Consider the following 18,536-nt stretch of genomic DNA (forward strand, 5'->3'; position numbering starts at 1 on the left):
CAGGATAGGATTAGATACACAGCTCAGCAGTCAGTATCACACAGGAGAGGATTAGATACACAGCTCAGCACACAGTATCACACAGGATAGGATTAGATACACGGCTCAGCAGACAGTATCACACAGGAGAGGATTAGATACACGGCTCAGCAGTCAGTATCACACAGGATAGGATTAGATACACGGCTCAGCAGACAGTATCACACAGGATAGGATTAGATACACGGCTCAGCAGTCAGTATCACACAGGATAGGATTAGATACACGGCTCAGCAGACAGTATCACACAGGATAGGATTAGATACACGGCTCAGCAGACAGTATCACACAGGAGAGGATTAGATACACGGCTCAGCAGACAGTATCACACAGGAGAGGATTAGATACACAGCTCAGCAGTCAGTATCACACAGGAGAGGATTAGATACACAGCTCAGCAGACAGTATCACACAGGATAGGATTAGATACACGGCTCAGCAGGCAGTATCACACAGGATAGGATTAGATACACAGCTCAGCAGTCAGTATCACACAGGAGAGGATTAGATACACAGCTCAGCAGACAGTATCACACAGGATAGGATTAGATACACGGCTCAGCAGACAGTATCACACAGGAGAGGATTAGATACACGGCTCAGCAGTCAGTATCACACAGGATAGGATTAGATACACGGCTCAGCAGACAGTATCACACAGGATAGGATTAGATACACGGCTCAGCAGGCAGTATCACACAGGATAGGATTAGATACACAGCTCAGCAGTCAGTATCACACAGGAGAGGATGAGATACACAGCTCAGCAGACAGTATCACACAGGATAGGATTAGATACACGGCTCAGCAGACAGTATCACACAGGATAGGATTAGATACACGGCTCAGCAGACAGTATCACACAGGAGAGGATTAGATACACGGCTCAGCAGTCAGTATCACACAGGATAGGATTAGATACACGGCTCAGCAGACAGTATCACACAGGATAGGATTAGATACACGGCTCAGCAGACAGTATCACACAGGAAAGGATTAGATACACGGCTCAGCAGACAGTATCACACAGGATAGGATTAGATACACGGCTCAGCAGGCAGTATCACACAGGATAGGATTAGATACACAGCTCAGCAGACAGTATCACACAGGATAGGATTAGATACACGGCTCAGCAGGCAGTATCACACAGGATAGGATTAGATACACAGCTCAGCAGTCAGTATCACACAGGAGAGGATTAGATACACAGCTCAGCAGACAGTATCACACAGGATAGGATTAGATACACGGCTCAGCAGACAGTATCACACAGGATAGGATTAGATACACGGCTCAGCAGACAGTATCACACAGGAGAGGATTAGATACACGGCTCAGCAGTCAGTATCACACAGAATAGGATTAGATACACGGCTCAGCAGACAGTATCACACAGGATAGGATTAGATACACGGCTCAGCAGACAGTATCACTCAGGAGAGGATTAGATACACGGCTCAGCAGACAGTATCACACAGGATAGGATTAGATACACGGCTCAGCAGACAGTATCACACAGGATAGGATTAGATACACGGCTCAGCAGTCAGTATCACACAGGAGAGGATTAGATACACGGCTCAGCAGACAGTATCACACAGGATAGGATTAGATACACGGCTCAGCAGTCAGTATCACACAGGAGAGGATTAGATACACGGCTCAGCAGACAGTATCACACAGGATAGGATTAGATACACGGCTCAGCAGACAGTATCACACAGGATAGGATTAGATACACGGCTCAGCAGGCAGTATCACACAGGATAGGATTAGATACACAGCTCAGCAGTCAGTATCACACAGGAGAGGATTAGATACACAGCTCAGCAGACAGTATCACACAGGATAGGATTAGATACACGGCTCAGCAGACAGTATCACACAGGATAGGATTAGATACACGGCTCAGCAGGCAGTATCACACAGGATAGGATTAGATACACAGCTCAGCAGTCAGTATCACACAGGAGAGGATTAGATACACGGCTCAGCAGACAGTATCACACAGGAGAGGATTAGATACACGGCTCAGCAGACAGTATCACACAGGAGAGGATTAGATACACAGCAGACAGTATCACACAGGATAGGATTAGATACACGGCTCAGCAGACAGTATCACACAGGACAGGATTAGATACACAGCAGACAGTATCACACAGGATAGGATTAGATACACGGCTCAGCAGACAGTATCACACAGGACAGGATTAGATACACAGCAGACAGTATCACACAGGATAGGATTAGATACACGGCTCAGCGGACAGTATCACACAGGAGAGGATTAGATACACGGCTCAGCGGACAGTATCACACAGGATAGGATTAGATACACGGCTCAGCAGTCAGTATCACACAGGACAGGATTAGATACACGGCTCAGCAGTTAGAATCACACAGGACAGGATTAGATACACGGCTCAGCAGACAGTATCACACAGGATAGGATTAGATACACGGCTCAGCAGTCAGTATCACACAGGACAGGATTAGATACACGGCTCAGCAGTTAGAATCACACAGGACAGGATTAGATACACGGCTCAGCAGATAGTATCACACAGGATAGGATTAGATTCACAGCTCAGCAGTCAGTATCACACAGGATAGGATTAGATACACGGCTCAGTAGACAGTATCACACAGGATAGGATTAGATACACGGCTCAGCAGACAGTATCACACAGGAGAGGATTAGATACACGGCTCAGCAGTCAGTATCACACAGGATAGGATTAGATACACAGCTCAGCAGTCAGTATCACACAGGATAGGATTAGATACACGGCTCAGCAGACAGTATCACACAGGATAGGATTAGATACACGGCTCAGCAGACAGTATCACACAGGATAGGATTAGATACACGGCTCAGCAGACAGTATCACACAGGATGGGATTAGATACACGGCTCAGTAGACAGTATCACACAGGATAGGATTAGATACACGGCTCAGCAGACAGTATCACACAGGATGGGATTAGATACACGGCTCAGTAGACAGTATCACACAGGATAGGATTAGATACAGCTCAGCAGTCAGTATCACACAGGATAGGATTAGATACATGGCTCAGCAGACAGTATCACACAGGATAGGATTAGATACACGGCTCAGCAGACAGTATCACACAGGATAGGATTAGATACACAGCTCAGCAGTCAGTATCACACAGGATAGGATTAGATACACGGCTCAGCAGTCAGTATCACACAGGATGGGATTAGATACACCGCTCAGCAGTCAGTATCACACAGGATAGGATTAGATACACAGCTCAGCAGACAGTATCACACAGGATAGGATTAGATACACAGCTCAGCAGACAGTATCACACAGGATAGGATTAGATACACAGCTCAGCAGACAGTATCACACAGGACAGGATTAGATACACAGCTCAGCAGACAGTATCACACAGGACAGGATTAGATACACAGCTAAGCAGACAGTATCACACAGGACAGGATTAGATACACGGCTCAGCAGACAGTATCACATAGGATAGGATTAGATACACGGCTCAGCAGACAGTATCACACAGGATAGGATTAGATACACGGCGCAGCAGTCAGTATCACACAGGATGGGATTAGATACACCGCTTATCAGTCAGTATCACACAGGATAGGATTAGATACACAGCTCAGCAGACAGTATCACACAGGTGAGGATTAGATACACGGCTCAGCAGACAGTATCACACAGGATAGGATTAGATACACAGCTCAGCAGACAGTATCACACAGGATAGGATTAGATACATGGCACAGCAGTCAGTATCACACAGGATGGGATTAGATACACAGCTCAGCAGTCAGTATCACACAGGATAGGATTAGATACACGGCTCAGTAGACAGTATCACACAGGATAGGATTAGATACACAGCTCAGTAGACAGTATCACACAGGATAGGATTAGATACACGGCTCAGCAGTCAGTATCACACAGGATAGGATTAGATACACGGCTCAGCAGTCAGTATCACACAGGATAGGATTAGATACATGGCTCAGCAGACAGTATCACACAGGATAGGATTAGATACACGGCTCAGCAGACAGTATCACACAGGATAGGATTAGATACACGGCTCAGCAGACAGTATCACACAGGATGGGATTAGATACACGGCTCAGTAGACAGTACACGGCTCAGCAGACAGTATCACACAGGATGGGATTAGATACACGGCTCAGCAGACAGTATCACACAGGATGGGATTAGATACACGGCTCAGCAGACAGTATCACACAGGATGGGATTAGATACACGGCTCAGTAGACAGTATCACACAGGATAGGATTAGATACAGCTCAGCAGTCAGTATCACACAGGATAGGATTAGATACATGGCTCAGCAGACAGTATCACACAGGATAGGATTAGATACACGGCTCAGCAGACAGTATCACACAGGATAGGATTAGATACACAGCTCAGCAGACAGTATCACACAGGATAGGATTAGATACACGGCTCAGCAGTCAGTATCACACAGGATAGGATTAGATACACAGCTCAGCAGACAGTATCACACAGGACAGGATTAGATACACGGCTCAGCAGACAGTATCACACAGGATAGGATTAGATACACAGCTCAGCAGTCAGTATCACACAGGATAGGATTAGATACACGGCTCAGCAGTCAGTATCACACAGGATAGGATTAGATACACAGCTCAGCAGACAGTATCACACAGGATAGGATTAGATACACAGCTCAGCAGACAGTATCACACAGGATAGGATTAGATACACAGCTCAGCAGACAGTATCACACAGGACAGGATTAGATACACAGCTCAGCAGACAGTATCACACAGGACAGGATTAGATACACAGCTCAGCAGACAGTATCACACAGGACAGGATTAGATACACAGCTCAGCAGTCAGTATCACACAGGATAGGATTAGATACACGGCTCAGTAGACAGTATCACACAGGATAGGATTAGATACACGGCTCAGCAGACAGTATCACACAGGAGAGGATTAGATACACGGCTCAGCAGTCAGTATCACACAGGATAGGATTAGATACACAGCTCAGCAGTCAGTATCACACAGGATAGGATTAGATACACGGCTCAGTAGACAGTATCACACAGGATAGGATTAGATACACGGCTCAGCAGACAGTATCACACAGGATAGGATTAGATACACAGCTCAGCAGTCAGTATCACACAGGATAGGATTAGATACACGGCTCAGTAGACAGTATCACACAGGATAGGATTAGATACACGGCTCAGCAGTCAGTATCACACAGGATAGGATTAGATACATGGCTCAGCAGACAGTATCACACAGGATAGGATTAGATACACGGCTCAGCAGACAGTATCACACAGGATAGGATTAGATACACGGCTCAGCAGACAGTATCACACAGGATGGGATTAGATACACGGCTCAGTAGACAGTATCACACAGGATAGGATTAGATACACGGCTCAGCAGACAGTATCACACAGGATGGGATTAGATACACGGCTCAGTAGACAGTATCACACAGGATAGGATTAGATACAGCTCAGCAGTCAGTATCACACAGGATAGGATTAGATACATGGCTCAGCAGACAGTATCACACAGGATAGGATTAGATACACGGCTCAGCAGACAGTATCACACAGGATAGGATTAGATACACGGCTCAGTAGACAGTATCACACAGGATAGGATTAGATACACGGCTCAGCAGTCAGTATCACACAGGATAGGATTAGATACACGGCTCAGCAGTCAGTATCACACAGGATGGGATTAGATACACCGCTCAGCAGTCAGTATCACACAGGATAGGATTAGATACACAGCTCAGCAGACAGTATCACACAGGATAGGATTAGATACACAGCTCAGCAGACAGTATCACACAGGATAGGATTAGATACACAGCTCAGCAGACAGTATCACACAGGACAGGATTAGATACACAGCTCAGCAGACAGTATCACACAGGACAGGATTAGATACACAGCTCAGCAGACAGTATCACACAGGACAGGATTAGATACACGGCTCAGCAGACAGTATCACATAGGATAGGATTAGATACACGGCTCAGCAGACAGTATCACACAGGATAGGATTAGATACACGGCGCAGCAGTCAGTATCACACAGGATGGGATTAGATACACCGCTCATCAGTCAGTATCACACAGGATAGGATTAGATACACAGCTCAGCAGACAGTATCACACAGGTGAGGATTAGATACACGGCTCAGCAGACAGTATCACACAGGATAGGATTAGATACACAGCTCAGCAGACAGTATCACACAGGATAGGATTAGATACATGGCACAGCAGTCAGTATCACACAGGATGGGATTAGATACACCGCTCAGCAATCAGTATCACACAGGATAGGATTAGATACACGGCTCAGCAGACAGTATCACACAGGACAGGATTAGATACACGGCTCAGCAGACAGTATCACACAGGATAGGATTAGATACACGGCTCAGCAGACAGTATCACACAGGATAGGATTAGATACACGGCTCAGTAGACAGTATCACACAGGATAGGATTAGATACACGGCTCAGCAGACAGTATCACACAGGATAGGATTAGATACACGGCTCAGCAGACAGTATCACACGGGATAGGATTAGATACACGGCTCAGCAGTCAGTATCACACAGGATAGGATTAGATACACGGCTCAGCAGTCAGTATCACACAGGATGGGATTAGATACACCGCTCAGCAGTCAGTATCACACAGGATGGGATTAGATACACCGCTCAGCAGACAGTATCACACAGGACGGGATTAGATACACGGCTCAGCAGACAGTATCACACAGGATAGGATTAGATACACAGCTCAGCAGTCAGTATCACACAGGATTGGATTAGATACACCGCTCAGCAGTCAGTATCATACAGGATAGGATTAGATACACAGCTCAGCAGACAGTATCACACAGGATAGGATTAGATACACAGCTCAGCAGACAGTATTACACAGGATAGGATTAGATACACAGCTCAGCAGACAGTATCACACAGGACAGGATTAGATACACAGCTCAGCAGACAGTATCACACAGGACAGGATTAGATACACAGCTCAGCAGACAGTATCACACAGGACAGGATTAGATACACGGCTCAGCAGACAGTATCACATAGGATAGGATTAGATACACAGCTCAGCAGACAGTATCACACAGGATAGGATTAGATACACAGCTCAGCAGACAGTATTACACAGGATAGGATTAGATACACAGCTCAGCAGACAGTATCACACAGGACAGGATTAGATACACAGCTCAGCAGACAGTATCACACAGGACAGGATTAGATACACAGCTCAGCAGACAGTATCACACAGGACAGGATTAGATACACGGCTCAGCAGACAGTATCACATAGGATAGGATTAGATACACAGCTCAGCAGACAGTATCACACAGGTGATGATTAGATACACCGCTCAGCAATCAGTATCACACAGGATAGGATTAGATACACGGCTCAGCAGACAGTATCACACAGGACAGGATTAGATACACGGCTCAGCAGACAGTATCACACACGAGAGGATTAGATACATGGCTCAGCAGACAGTATCACACACGAGAGGATTAGATACACAGCTCAGCAGACAGTATCACACACGAGAGGATTAGATACACAGCTCAGCAATCAGTATCACACAGGATAGGATTAGATACACGGCTCAGCAGACAGTATCACACAGGACAGGATTAGATACATGGCTCAGCAGACAGTATCACACACGAGAGGATTAGATACATGGCTCAGCAGACAGTATCACACAGGAGAGGATTAGATACACGGCTCAGGAGATGGTATCACAAATTATAGGATAGATAGATACACAGTTTAGCAGTCACTATCACACATAATGAGATTAGATACTATCGGCTATCCAGATGCTGATTGTTGTCATTTGTTCTTTCCTCTTTCACAAGTGCAATACATATAATAGCCACCAGGGGGCGCAGACCTGAGAACTCTGGGAATTGTAGTTTTCCAGATTTAATGAGCTATCAGGAAGTAGACAGCTGTGTGGAAGCAGTGCATGCTGGGAGGAGGCTGTGGCTCCTGGGCTCTGCACTATGCACAGCATTTAACCCTTGTACTGCAGGGTGCGGAGCAGCAGAGGTGACACAGAGACCCTGCAGCTTCCTGCTCCCATGTCACACAGATGTCACTCTGCAGCATCCCAGCCCCTGGCATCACTATGACCCCTGGGCAGGTATGTACTCATGATTGACTCTTTTCACCTTACTGCCTACCAATAACCGGGGGATTATAAACTCAACTGTCAATCAGTAATAATAACTGATCTATGCTCTCAGATAGTGAAGCCTGCACTATATCAGTGGCCACAGATAACGACTGATCATGAGCTGCTGCCAGAGCATAAATTGTTACATTAAGGCTCCGACTGAATTCCATTATTAGTAATAACGTAGAAAATTAAACACTTTATATAAAGAACAATCCTACATAACCATATTGTTAATACATTACACTGCTAATCCAGTACTGATCCTGAGTTACATCCTGTATTATACTCCAGAGCTGCACTCACTATTCTGCTGGTGCAGTCACTGTGTACATACATTACATTACTGATCCTGAGTTACATCCTGTATTATACCCCAGAGCTGCACTCACTATTCTGCTGGTGCAGTCACTGTGTACATACATTACATTACTTATCCTGAGTTACCTCCTGTATTATACCCCAGAGCTGCACTCACTATTCTGCTGGTGCAGTCACTGTGTACATACATTACATTACTGATCCTGAGTTACATCCTGTATTATACCCCAGAGCTGCACTCACTATTCTGCTGGTGCAGTCACTGTGTACATACATTACATTACTGATCCTGAGCTACCTCCTGTATTATACTCCAGAGCTGCACTCACTATTCTGCTGGTGCAGTCACTGTGTACATACATTACATTACTGATCCTGAGTTACCTCCTGTATTATACCCCAGAGCTGCACTCACTATTCTGCTGGTGCAGTCACTGTGTACATACATTACATTACTGATCCTGAGTTACATCCTGTATTATACTCCAGAGCTGCACTCACTATTCTGCTGGTGCAGTCACTGTGTACATACATTACATTACTGATCCTGAGTTACCTCCTGTATTATACCCCAGAGCTGCACTCACTATTCTGCTGGTGCAGTCACTGTGTACATACATTACATTACTGATCCTGAGCTACCTCCTGTATTATACCCCAGAGCTGCACTCACTATTCTGCTGGTGCAGTCACTGTGTACATACATTACATTACTGATCCTGAGTTACCTTCTGTATTATACCCCAGAGCTGCACTCACTATTCTGCTGCTGCAGTCACTGTGTACATACATTACATTACTGATCCTGAGTTACATCCTTTATCATACCCCAGAGCTGCACTCACTATTCTGCTGGTGCAGTCACTGTGTACATACATTACATTACTGATCCTGAGTTACCTCCTGTATTATACCCCAGAGCTGCACTCACTATTCTGCTGGTGCAGTCACTGTGTACATACATTACTGATCCTGAGCTACCTCCTGTATTATACCCCAGAGCTGCACTCACTATTCTGCTGGTGCAGTCACTGTGTACATACATTACATTACTGATCCTGAGTTACATCCTGTATTATACCCCAGAGCTGCACTCACTATTCTGCTGGTGCAGTCACTGTGTACATACATTACATTACTGATCATGAGTTACCTCCTGTATTATACTCCAGAGCTGCACTCACTATTCTGCTGGAGCAGTCACTGTGTACATACATTACATTACTGATCCTGAGTTACATCCTGTATTATACCCCAGAGCTGCACTCACTATTCTGCTGGTGAAGTCACTGTGTACATACATTACATTACTGATCCTGAGCTACATCCTGTATTATCCCCCAGAGCTGCACTCACTATTCTGCTGGTGCAGTCACTGTGTACATACATTACATTACTGATCCTGAGTTACCTCCTGTATTATACTCCAGAGCTGCACTCACTATTCTGCTGGTGCAGTCACTGTGTACATACATTACTGATCCTGAGTTACATCCTGTATTATACCCCAGAGCTGCACTCACTATTCTGCTGGTGCAGTCACTGTGTACATACATTACATTACTGATCCTGAGTTACCTCCTGTAGATCTTTTATTATAAAAATGAAAAACATAACAATAATAATAGCAGAAACAAAACAGAAATATCAGCCAGAACATAATCAGTATAATTAACACTGGTCCACCCGCTCAGTCTCTCCTCTCACACATTTTATATATTCAGAATAATAACTAACATTAAGTACTTACACCTTCTTGTCCGGTCACCAAACTAAATAATAACAAATAAACAATATAAACAATAGCAAACAAAGACTATATACACATAAACATTTTATGTATTATTATTTTTTATTATTATTTTATTATTAAATTATTATTTTATTATTATATTATTTATAAATAAAATAACCACAAACTAAACAAATATATACAATACTAAGCTATCCTTCATTCCCAACCCCCGCACTGACCTGAGAGCTGGTCCTGCGTCTCATGCCTCAGTCCATGTCCAACGTCCATAGGCCAGATCAGGCAGTGCCAGTTTTTCCCCAAACACCCCATAGTCCCACAAGATAAACCCCCTTTTCCCACCACCCAACCTAACACCTACACCCAAATCTATATCTCTATATACAATATATACAGCAGCACACACCCCAATAATTACAAATCACGAAGCCCAAGTTCGGCGCCTACAGTGTCAGCAGTAGCCCACCACCAGGAAAGGAGATGACCAGACCAGACTAGGGCACACTAGAAGAAAAGCCAGAGGAGCGCGGCCCTCCGTGCGCCCAGTCTCCCATACTCCAGAGAGCGCACCTTCACCAGGTCACCCAGTATGGTCCTAAACACTTCTTACACTGGGAGGATTTTTCGTTGCGTCGATACTAAGCACCGTGCGTTCCACGTGTGATACCTAACCACTGCGCTAACTAGAAATAAGGTGCAGCGGTCCCGACCACCAAGGTCTCCGAATGCTCCATAGGCCCATTCCGCATAGAAGAGACCGGCTAGCCGAGACCAGTCAATGGCCCACCCTGTTGTACACCTCTGTGTTGAAGGGAAAATGAAGCAGGAAGTGGTCCATGCTTTCCAGCAAGGTACCACAATGCTCCCGAGGACAATTCCTGTCCTCAGAGCTCCTACACTTCAGATTGTCCCTCACACACGGTTTCCCATGGAAGCACCGCCAAGCTAAGTCCCAAAACTTCGAGGGGATCCTGATAGAATTCAAAAGATGCAAACCCACCCCAAGATCCCGACTTGGGCAGTCCCTGAGCGCCAGAGGCCTCTGGAAATGAACAGAACCCTATTGTCAAGGAGTTTCCTTGGCAGAGTCCTGATCGCCCACATTCCCAGACCCCACCGATGAATTACCTTCAGAACCAAGGTAGTGTAAGCCAGAAGATGTCCAAGCGGTGTGCGAAGATCCTTCACTTGCCCTCCTGTCTCCCATTCCTGGAAGAAAGGCTGAAACCATCCCCTACAGGAGAATACCCACGGAGGAGCCCTCTCTTTCCAGAGGTTTGCAATATTGATCTTAATGAATGTATCCACAAGGAATGCCACAGGGTTGACCATATCCAACCCTCCTCGTCGCCTCGTATGGTAACTAACCTCCCTCTCGACCAGGTTCAGTCTATTCCCCCATTACAGTTGGAAGAACGAACTGTAGACCCGAGTCCAGAGAGATTCCGGCAAGATGCACACACTGCCCAGATAAATCAATAAAGGGAGCAGGTAAGTTTTGATAAGGTTTACCCTTTCCCTTAGGGTCAAAGACCAACCCTTCCGTTGGTTCACCTTCTGAGTGGCAATCTCTAGCCTGCTGTCCCAATTCTGTTTGGGGTAATTCCCCTGGCCAAATTCGATGCCAAGGTCTTTTGTAGAGACTGTGTTCTGGAAGGGTGTCCAGGAGATCAAAACCAGGATCTCCTCCCAGCCAGACACTCACACTTATCCCGATTGATCTTGGACCCGGATGCCTCAGAGTAGTGATCTACCTCTGACATCAGCCACCCTGCCTCCTCATGAGAGAAAACAAAAACGGTGTCATCAGCATACGCCACCACCCTCAGAGTGGCTTCCGTTGCTGCATTGTCAATCCCGACCCTGGCCAACGGTCCACGTTCCAGTGGGTCAGTCGCAAATGCGTACAGTTGTGGGCTCAAGGGAAAACCCTGGCAAACACCAGACCCAGCTGCCAATCCCACTGTTCACAAGCTGTAATCTCTGCCCAAACGTACATGGTCTTAAGCTAATCAACAAACGCTTCTTAAGGTACCTTCACACTCAGCAATGCTGCAGAGATACCGACAACGATGTCGATCGCTGCAGCGTCGCTGTTTGGTCGCTGGAGAGCTGTCACACAGACAGCTCTCCAGCGACCAACGATCCCGAAGTCCCCGGGTAACCAGGGTAAACATCGGGTTACTAAGCGCAGGGCCGCGCTTAGTAACCCGATGTTTACCCTGGTTACCAGCGTAAAAGTAAAAAAAAACAAACACTACATACTTACGTACCGCTGTCTGTCCCCGGCGCTCAGCTTCTCTGCACTCCTCCTGCACTGACTGTGAGCACAGCGGCCGGAAAGCAGAGCGGTGACGTCACCGTTCTGCTTTCCGGCTGACCGACGCTCACAGCCAGTACAGGAGGAGTGCAGAGCACAGCGCCGGGGACAGACAGCGGTAGGTAAGTATGTAGTGTTTGTTTTTTTAACTTTTACGCTGGTAACCAGGGTAAACATCGGGTTACTAAGCGTGGCCCTGCGCTTAGTAACCCGATGTTTACCCTGGTTACCAGTGAAGACATCGCTGGATCGGTGTCACACACGCCGATCCAGCGATGTCAGCAGGGAGTCCAGCGATCAAATAAAGTTCTGGACTTTCCTCAGCGACCAACGATCTCCCAGCAGGGGCCTGATCGTTGGTCGCTGTCACACATAACGATTTCCTTAACGATATTGTTGCTACGTCACAAAAAGCAACGATATCGTTAACGATATCGTTATGTGTGAAGGTGCCTTTACCCTTTGACAAAATTATCAGGGCAGACCTCCTCATTGACTTTGGCAGAGTGCCCGAGGAGAGACACTCATTGAATACCTCAGTCAAGAGGGGAACCAAAACGTCCTTTAAGGTCTTGTAGAATTCAGATGTTAAGCCATCTGGACCGGGCAATTTCTTTAGGGCAAGCCCTTCAATCGCCAACTTAACGCCCTCTTTTCTGATCATCTCTGTCAAAACGTCGAGAGGGGTCTACCCCTGGTTCGGGGACAGCTTCAGCCTGGAAATCTGACATCTCATCCCAATCAAGATCCCTTTTCCCCAAGAGGTGCGAGAAGAAGGATCTGACATCCTCCAGGATCCCTGATCTGGATCTCTTCAGGGACCCCGTAGTGTCCTGTCCTGTAACTACTTTACTATTCACTGACATCTTGCCGTTTCTGTTAGGGTCGGGCGAGCGGAACTTCCCATAATCCCTCTCAAAAACCAAAGCGTGTCTGTTGTACTGACACCTCATAAGCAAAGATTTCACTCTGGAGATCTCCTCGCGCCTACCTCCAGTTGAGACAAGATGCTCAAGTTTCCTCCACAGACCCTGATACAGGCGGTACCTGCTCAGACTCCTGAGGCTCGAGAGCTGGCGGAAGAATCTCGCCACCCTTTCCTTGAACATCTCCCACCACTCTGACTTACTACTACAAAGATCCAGTAAGGGTAACTGGTTCTGAAGAAAATCCTCAAAGGACTGTCTTATCTCCGCTTCTTCCAAGAGAGACGAATTGAGCCTCCAAAAGCCTCTTCCCATCCGGAGGGTCTCTGTAACATTCAGAGAAAACAAAATTAAACAGTGGCCGGAGAACTCCACCTCAACAACAGACACTGCTGAAGAGACAGCTTCCTCCTTTAAATAAAACCTATCTATTCTGGACCTACAGTTACCTCTATGATAGGTGAACCCCTCGTGGCCTGGGGTGTGCCGAATATTGACATCCACCAGGTCGCAAGGTGAGCCTCCGTAGCTATACTATTAAAGAGCACCTGTCAGCAGGATTTAGCTCTGACACGGCTATAATGGCTGTGATGCTGATTAATATGATACCTGATGTGAAGGGATCCGCGCAGTGGCTGCTGAATACTGATTTTAATGTTTTCAAAAAATGACGTCTTCTGTGCTTCGGGGCGGGACGTGGGGATAGGGTCTTCTTTTCGTTCTCCACTCCCCAACCAGCCTCCTCTGTTTCTTCTGCAGGTGACTGATTATTCAGTGACCTGCCTCCTTTATATAATTATGCCCTGCTGCCATCATTGTGTGGGAGGTTAATGCACAGTGGGAGCCAGCATCCTGTGTGAAAGACTGCAATAAAATGGTGCCGAGGCGGCGTGTGTGTAGATCAAGATTTTCCCTTCCCCCATGACAGCACACCTGAGAGAGGGGATCCGCCCAGCCAGGACAGGAAACCCTACTGAAAATAAAAGGGCGGTACCTCTCCCTCGCTTCAGTTGGGTTTCCTGTCCTGACAGGGACCCTCTTACTGAACACGGCGGTTCACTTACCCAGGTCCCGTCCCGGCGTGGAAGAATCAGGCAGCGCCTGTGCGTCGGGTTCGGGAGTCTGGAAGCGCCGTCCGCAGGTCCCCCGGGTCTCTGCGTCCGAGCGGGCGTTGAGCAGCATGGTCAGAGGGCTGTGTTCCCTTCCATGGCTGCCACGCCGCCCTCCCCTCTCTGCCGGCGTCCAGGTGCGGTGGCCGCTTCCGGGTCGCTCGTCTGACGTCACGCGCAAGGCACGCTGGGAATGGGCGTGCCCGCGTGACGTCGGTGGCGGGCGCCGGATCCAAGATGGCGGCGCCCATGATGAGAACGCCAGCCGGTGAAAGGGAACTCCGGCGGCACGGCAGAGAGTGGGAGGGGGTTAATTTGGGCACAGAAGGAGGCGGGGAGTGCAGTGGTCCCCCCATAAAAGGGGGTTAGACCACAGAAGACGCGCTCATGTCCATAAACTTCACCATGGAAGTAGGACAACAGGAGCAGCAGCAGCAGCAGCAGCCTCCTTCACAGCAGCAGCAGCAAATGGAGCTCTCACCAGATGCCTTGCCGAGCCACCAGCATACCAAGAGCAGCCGCTCAAGTGGTAGGAACAGCAGTCGTTCTGTCCGGCAGGATTCGTCGGCGTACAGGAGGGACGCTTCACGTGCATCTGTCCAGCCTCCAAAATCGGTACCCTTGATTGTCGGTAGTGGTGAGTGATCTACGTGAATGTCACCCTTATGGTAACAGGGTCCATTTTTGTCTGTTTTGATCACTAGGGGTCCAGGAAAGCGGTTGGTAAAACAAAGAACCGAGAGTGTGCCCTTTGTAGAAACCCGCTTGCAGTTCAGTGGCAGAAGGATCTCTGTGCTGACTGCATTACTAAAACCATACAAGAAGAGACCCCTAATTTTGCCACTAGCCTAAAAGCCATAATACAGGCTGAAATAAAAGACTCCTTAAAATTGGCCCTTAGCGAACCAAGAAGGAGAAGCCGTAAGGCGTCCACAGACTCAGATGCCTCTCAGAGACAGGGGAGTCATAAAACATCCCGGTCTCCCTCTACCTCCTCGGCCTCTGTCCAGTCTTCAGATTCCTCCTCGGACAGTGATTCAGGGGGTCGTCCATGTTTCCCAACTGAGGACGTAGATAAATTGGTTAAAGCAGTTAGATCTGCAATGGGGCTTAAAGAGGAGAAGACACCTAGGTCACTAGAAGATGTCATGTTTGGTGGCCTAGAAGAGAAAAGGAAACGCACGTTTCCGGTTAATGCAAAAATAAAAGCATTAATTGACAAAGAGTGGAAAAAGCCCGAAAAAATGGGTTCCTTGCCCTCTTCATCCAAAAGGAGATATCCTTTTGAGGATAAAGACTCTGAGTCCTGGTAAAAAATCCCTAAGATTGACGGGGCAGTAGCCAAATGTTTAAAAAGATCATCCCTTCCGTTAGAGGACTCTGGTGTTCTCAAAGACCCGCTTGATAAGAAAGCAGATAGTTTCCTGAGACACATCTGGGAAGCCTCAGCGGGGGGCCTTAAGCCGGCGATTGCGGGAACATGTACGGCCCGTGCCCTAATGGTCTGGCTACATCAGGTAGAAGATCAGCTGAAAAACAAAGTACCCAGAACTGACATCCTTGCAAATATTTCTTTGCTACAAGGAGCAGCAGCTTTTTTGGCAGACTCTTCTGCGGATTCCGCAAGACTAACAGCTAGAGCCGCGGGTTTGTCCAACGCGGCAAGAAGAGCCCTCTGGCTCAAAGGTTGCCCGGGGGATTTGCCATCTAAACACAAACTGTGTTCTATTCCATGTGACGGCCAACTTCTCTTCGGGAAAAAACTTGAAGACATCCTGGAACATGCAGGAGATAAGAAGAAAGGTTTTCCCAACATCCCTAAAGATCCTAAAAAAACTTTTTTTCGGAGGAGAAGATATAATAGAGGTCGCCCCCCAGGGGAGAGGAAAAATTGGGATTTTAGAGATAAAAGCGGATCGGGCTATATGTTTAAAGGCCCCACCACATCGGCAAAAAAATCCCCCCAATGACATTACGCCAGAAGTGGGAGGAAGACTCTCCCTCTTCTTTCCGGCCTGGATAAATATCTCCCCCAGTATCTGGGTCACGAACATCATCAGAGACGGCCTAAAAATAAAATTCGTCTGTCCTCCCAGACGAAACTTCATAATAACTCCCCGACGGAAGTCTCAGCAGGAACAATCTGCCCTAGAAACCGAGATCTTGGGACTTGTCCACAAAAAAGGTTCTTCAGGAAGTCCCGGTTCAGGAGGAAGGAGAGGGGTTTTACTCCCCCCTCTTCTTGATCCAAAAACCGGATGGTTCTTGGAGAACTATTATAAATCTAAGGAAGCTCAACCCAATCCATAGAGAACTACACTTTCAAGATGGAGTCTATAAACACGACCATAAAACTTCTCTTCCAACACTGCTTCATGGCAGTAATAGACTTAAAGGATGCTTACTACCATATACCAATACATCAGGAATATCGGAAATACTTGAGGGTAGCTCTCTATATTCAAAATCAGGTAAAGCATTTTCAATATACAGCTCTTCCATTCGGCCTGTCTACAGCCCCCAGAGTTTTCACCAAAGTGATGGTGGAAGTGATGTCATACCTCCGGTCCCGGGATGTAGTAATTGTCCCATATCTGGACGATTTCCTGGTAATAGGGAGGTCAGAGTCCCACTGCACTCATCAAATATCAGTGGTAACATCAACTCTATTGGAGCTGGGTTGGATAATAAACATCCCCAAATCCAGACTACTGCCAGTAAAAATACAGTCCTTCCTGGGGTTAATACTGGACTCCGAGCGTCAGCTCTGCCTCCTTCCACAAAACAAAGTGGACAAGATAATAAACCTGACCAGTACAGCAATACGTCAACCCGCAATGACTCTCAGAAAAGCGATGTCCCTTCTAGGCTCGTTAACATTGTGTATACCGGCAGTAGAATGGGCACAATTCCACCTAAGACATCTACAGTGGGAAGTTCTCTCAGCTCAAAGACTGTTAAGAGGGCATTTAGAAGGAAATCTATGTCTCTCCCTGAGTGTAAGGGATTCCCTAGCTTGGTGGACTGTAGAACACCACCTGACAAAGGGGGTCCGGGGGAAAAATCCGGTCATAGACATCATCACGACCGACGCAAGCGGTACAGGTTGGGGAGCTCATCTGAGATCTCACTCTGTACAAGGTACCTGGTCCATAAGAGAAAAAAACTATGGATCAAACGAAAAAGAGCTATGGGCAGTGGAGAAAGCCCTAAGACATTTTCTCCCTTTACTCCAGGGTCGCCATACTCGAATCCTAACAATCGAGCAGTGGTGGCGTATGTCAATCATCAGGGGGGAACGAGGTCCAAAGGCCTCATGAATGCGTCAAAACTCCTCTTCCAACTGGCGGAACAACACCTGTTATCTCTGTCGGCACTACACATCAGGGGCATAGAAAACACTCAAGCAGACTTCCTGAGTCGCAGAGGCTTAAGACAGGGGGAATGGTCCTTAAACCCCCAGATATTTCAACAAATAGTCCAAGCCTGGGGCTCACCAGAATTAGACTTGTTTGCCAATTCTCACAACAAAAAAGTCAGAAAATTCTGCTCCTTGAATCCAAGAGAACATCCCTTCGCAGTAGATGCCCTACTAATACCTTGGAAGTTTTCTCTGGCCTACGCATTCCCCCCGATAGTGATGATCCCAGCTGTGATCCGGAAGATCAGAGAGGATCCGGCGAGGATTATCCTCATAGCTCCATTTTGGCCAAGGAGACCATGGTTCTCCCTTCTAAGACAGATGTCGGTAACAGATCCAT

At 47.1% G+C, this 18,536-nt stretch overlaps 1 protein-coding gene across 1 annotated transcript in view; it reads left to right on the top strand.

The window, feature by feature from the left end:
• Nucleotides 1-8,154: 8,154 nt before the first annotated feature.
• Nucleotides 8,155-18,536, top strand: part of LOC138643280 (zinc finger protein Xfin-like) — a 49,451-nt gene continuing 39,069 nt past the window's right edge. Inside the window, exon 1 of the mRNA XM_069732211.1 lies at nucleotides 8,155-8,313. Within this exon, the coding sequence (XP_069588312.1) occupies nucleotides 8,263-8,313 (51 nt within the window). The 5' untranslated portion in view covers nucleotides 8,155-8,262. The remainder of the gene's footprint in view (nucleotides 8,314-18,536) is intronic.

Source organism: Ranitomeya imitator, chromosome 6 (genome assembly GCF_032444005.1).
Source record: "Ranitomeya imitator isolate aRanImi1 chromosome 6, aRanImi1.pri, whole genome shotgun sequence".
NCBI lineage: Eukaryota > Metazoa > Chordata > Amphibia > Anura > Dendrobatidae > Ranitomeya > Ranitomeya imitator.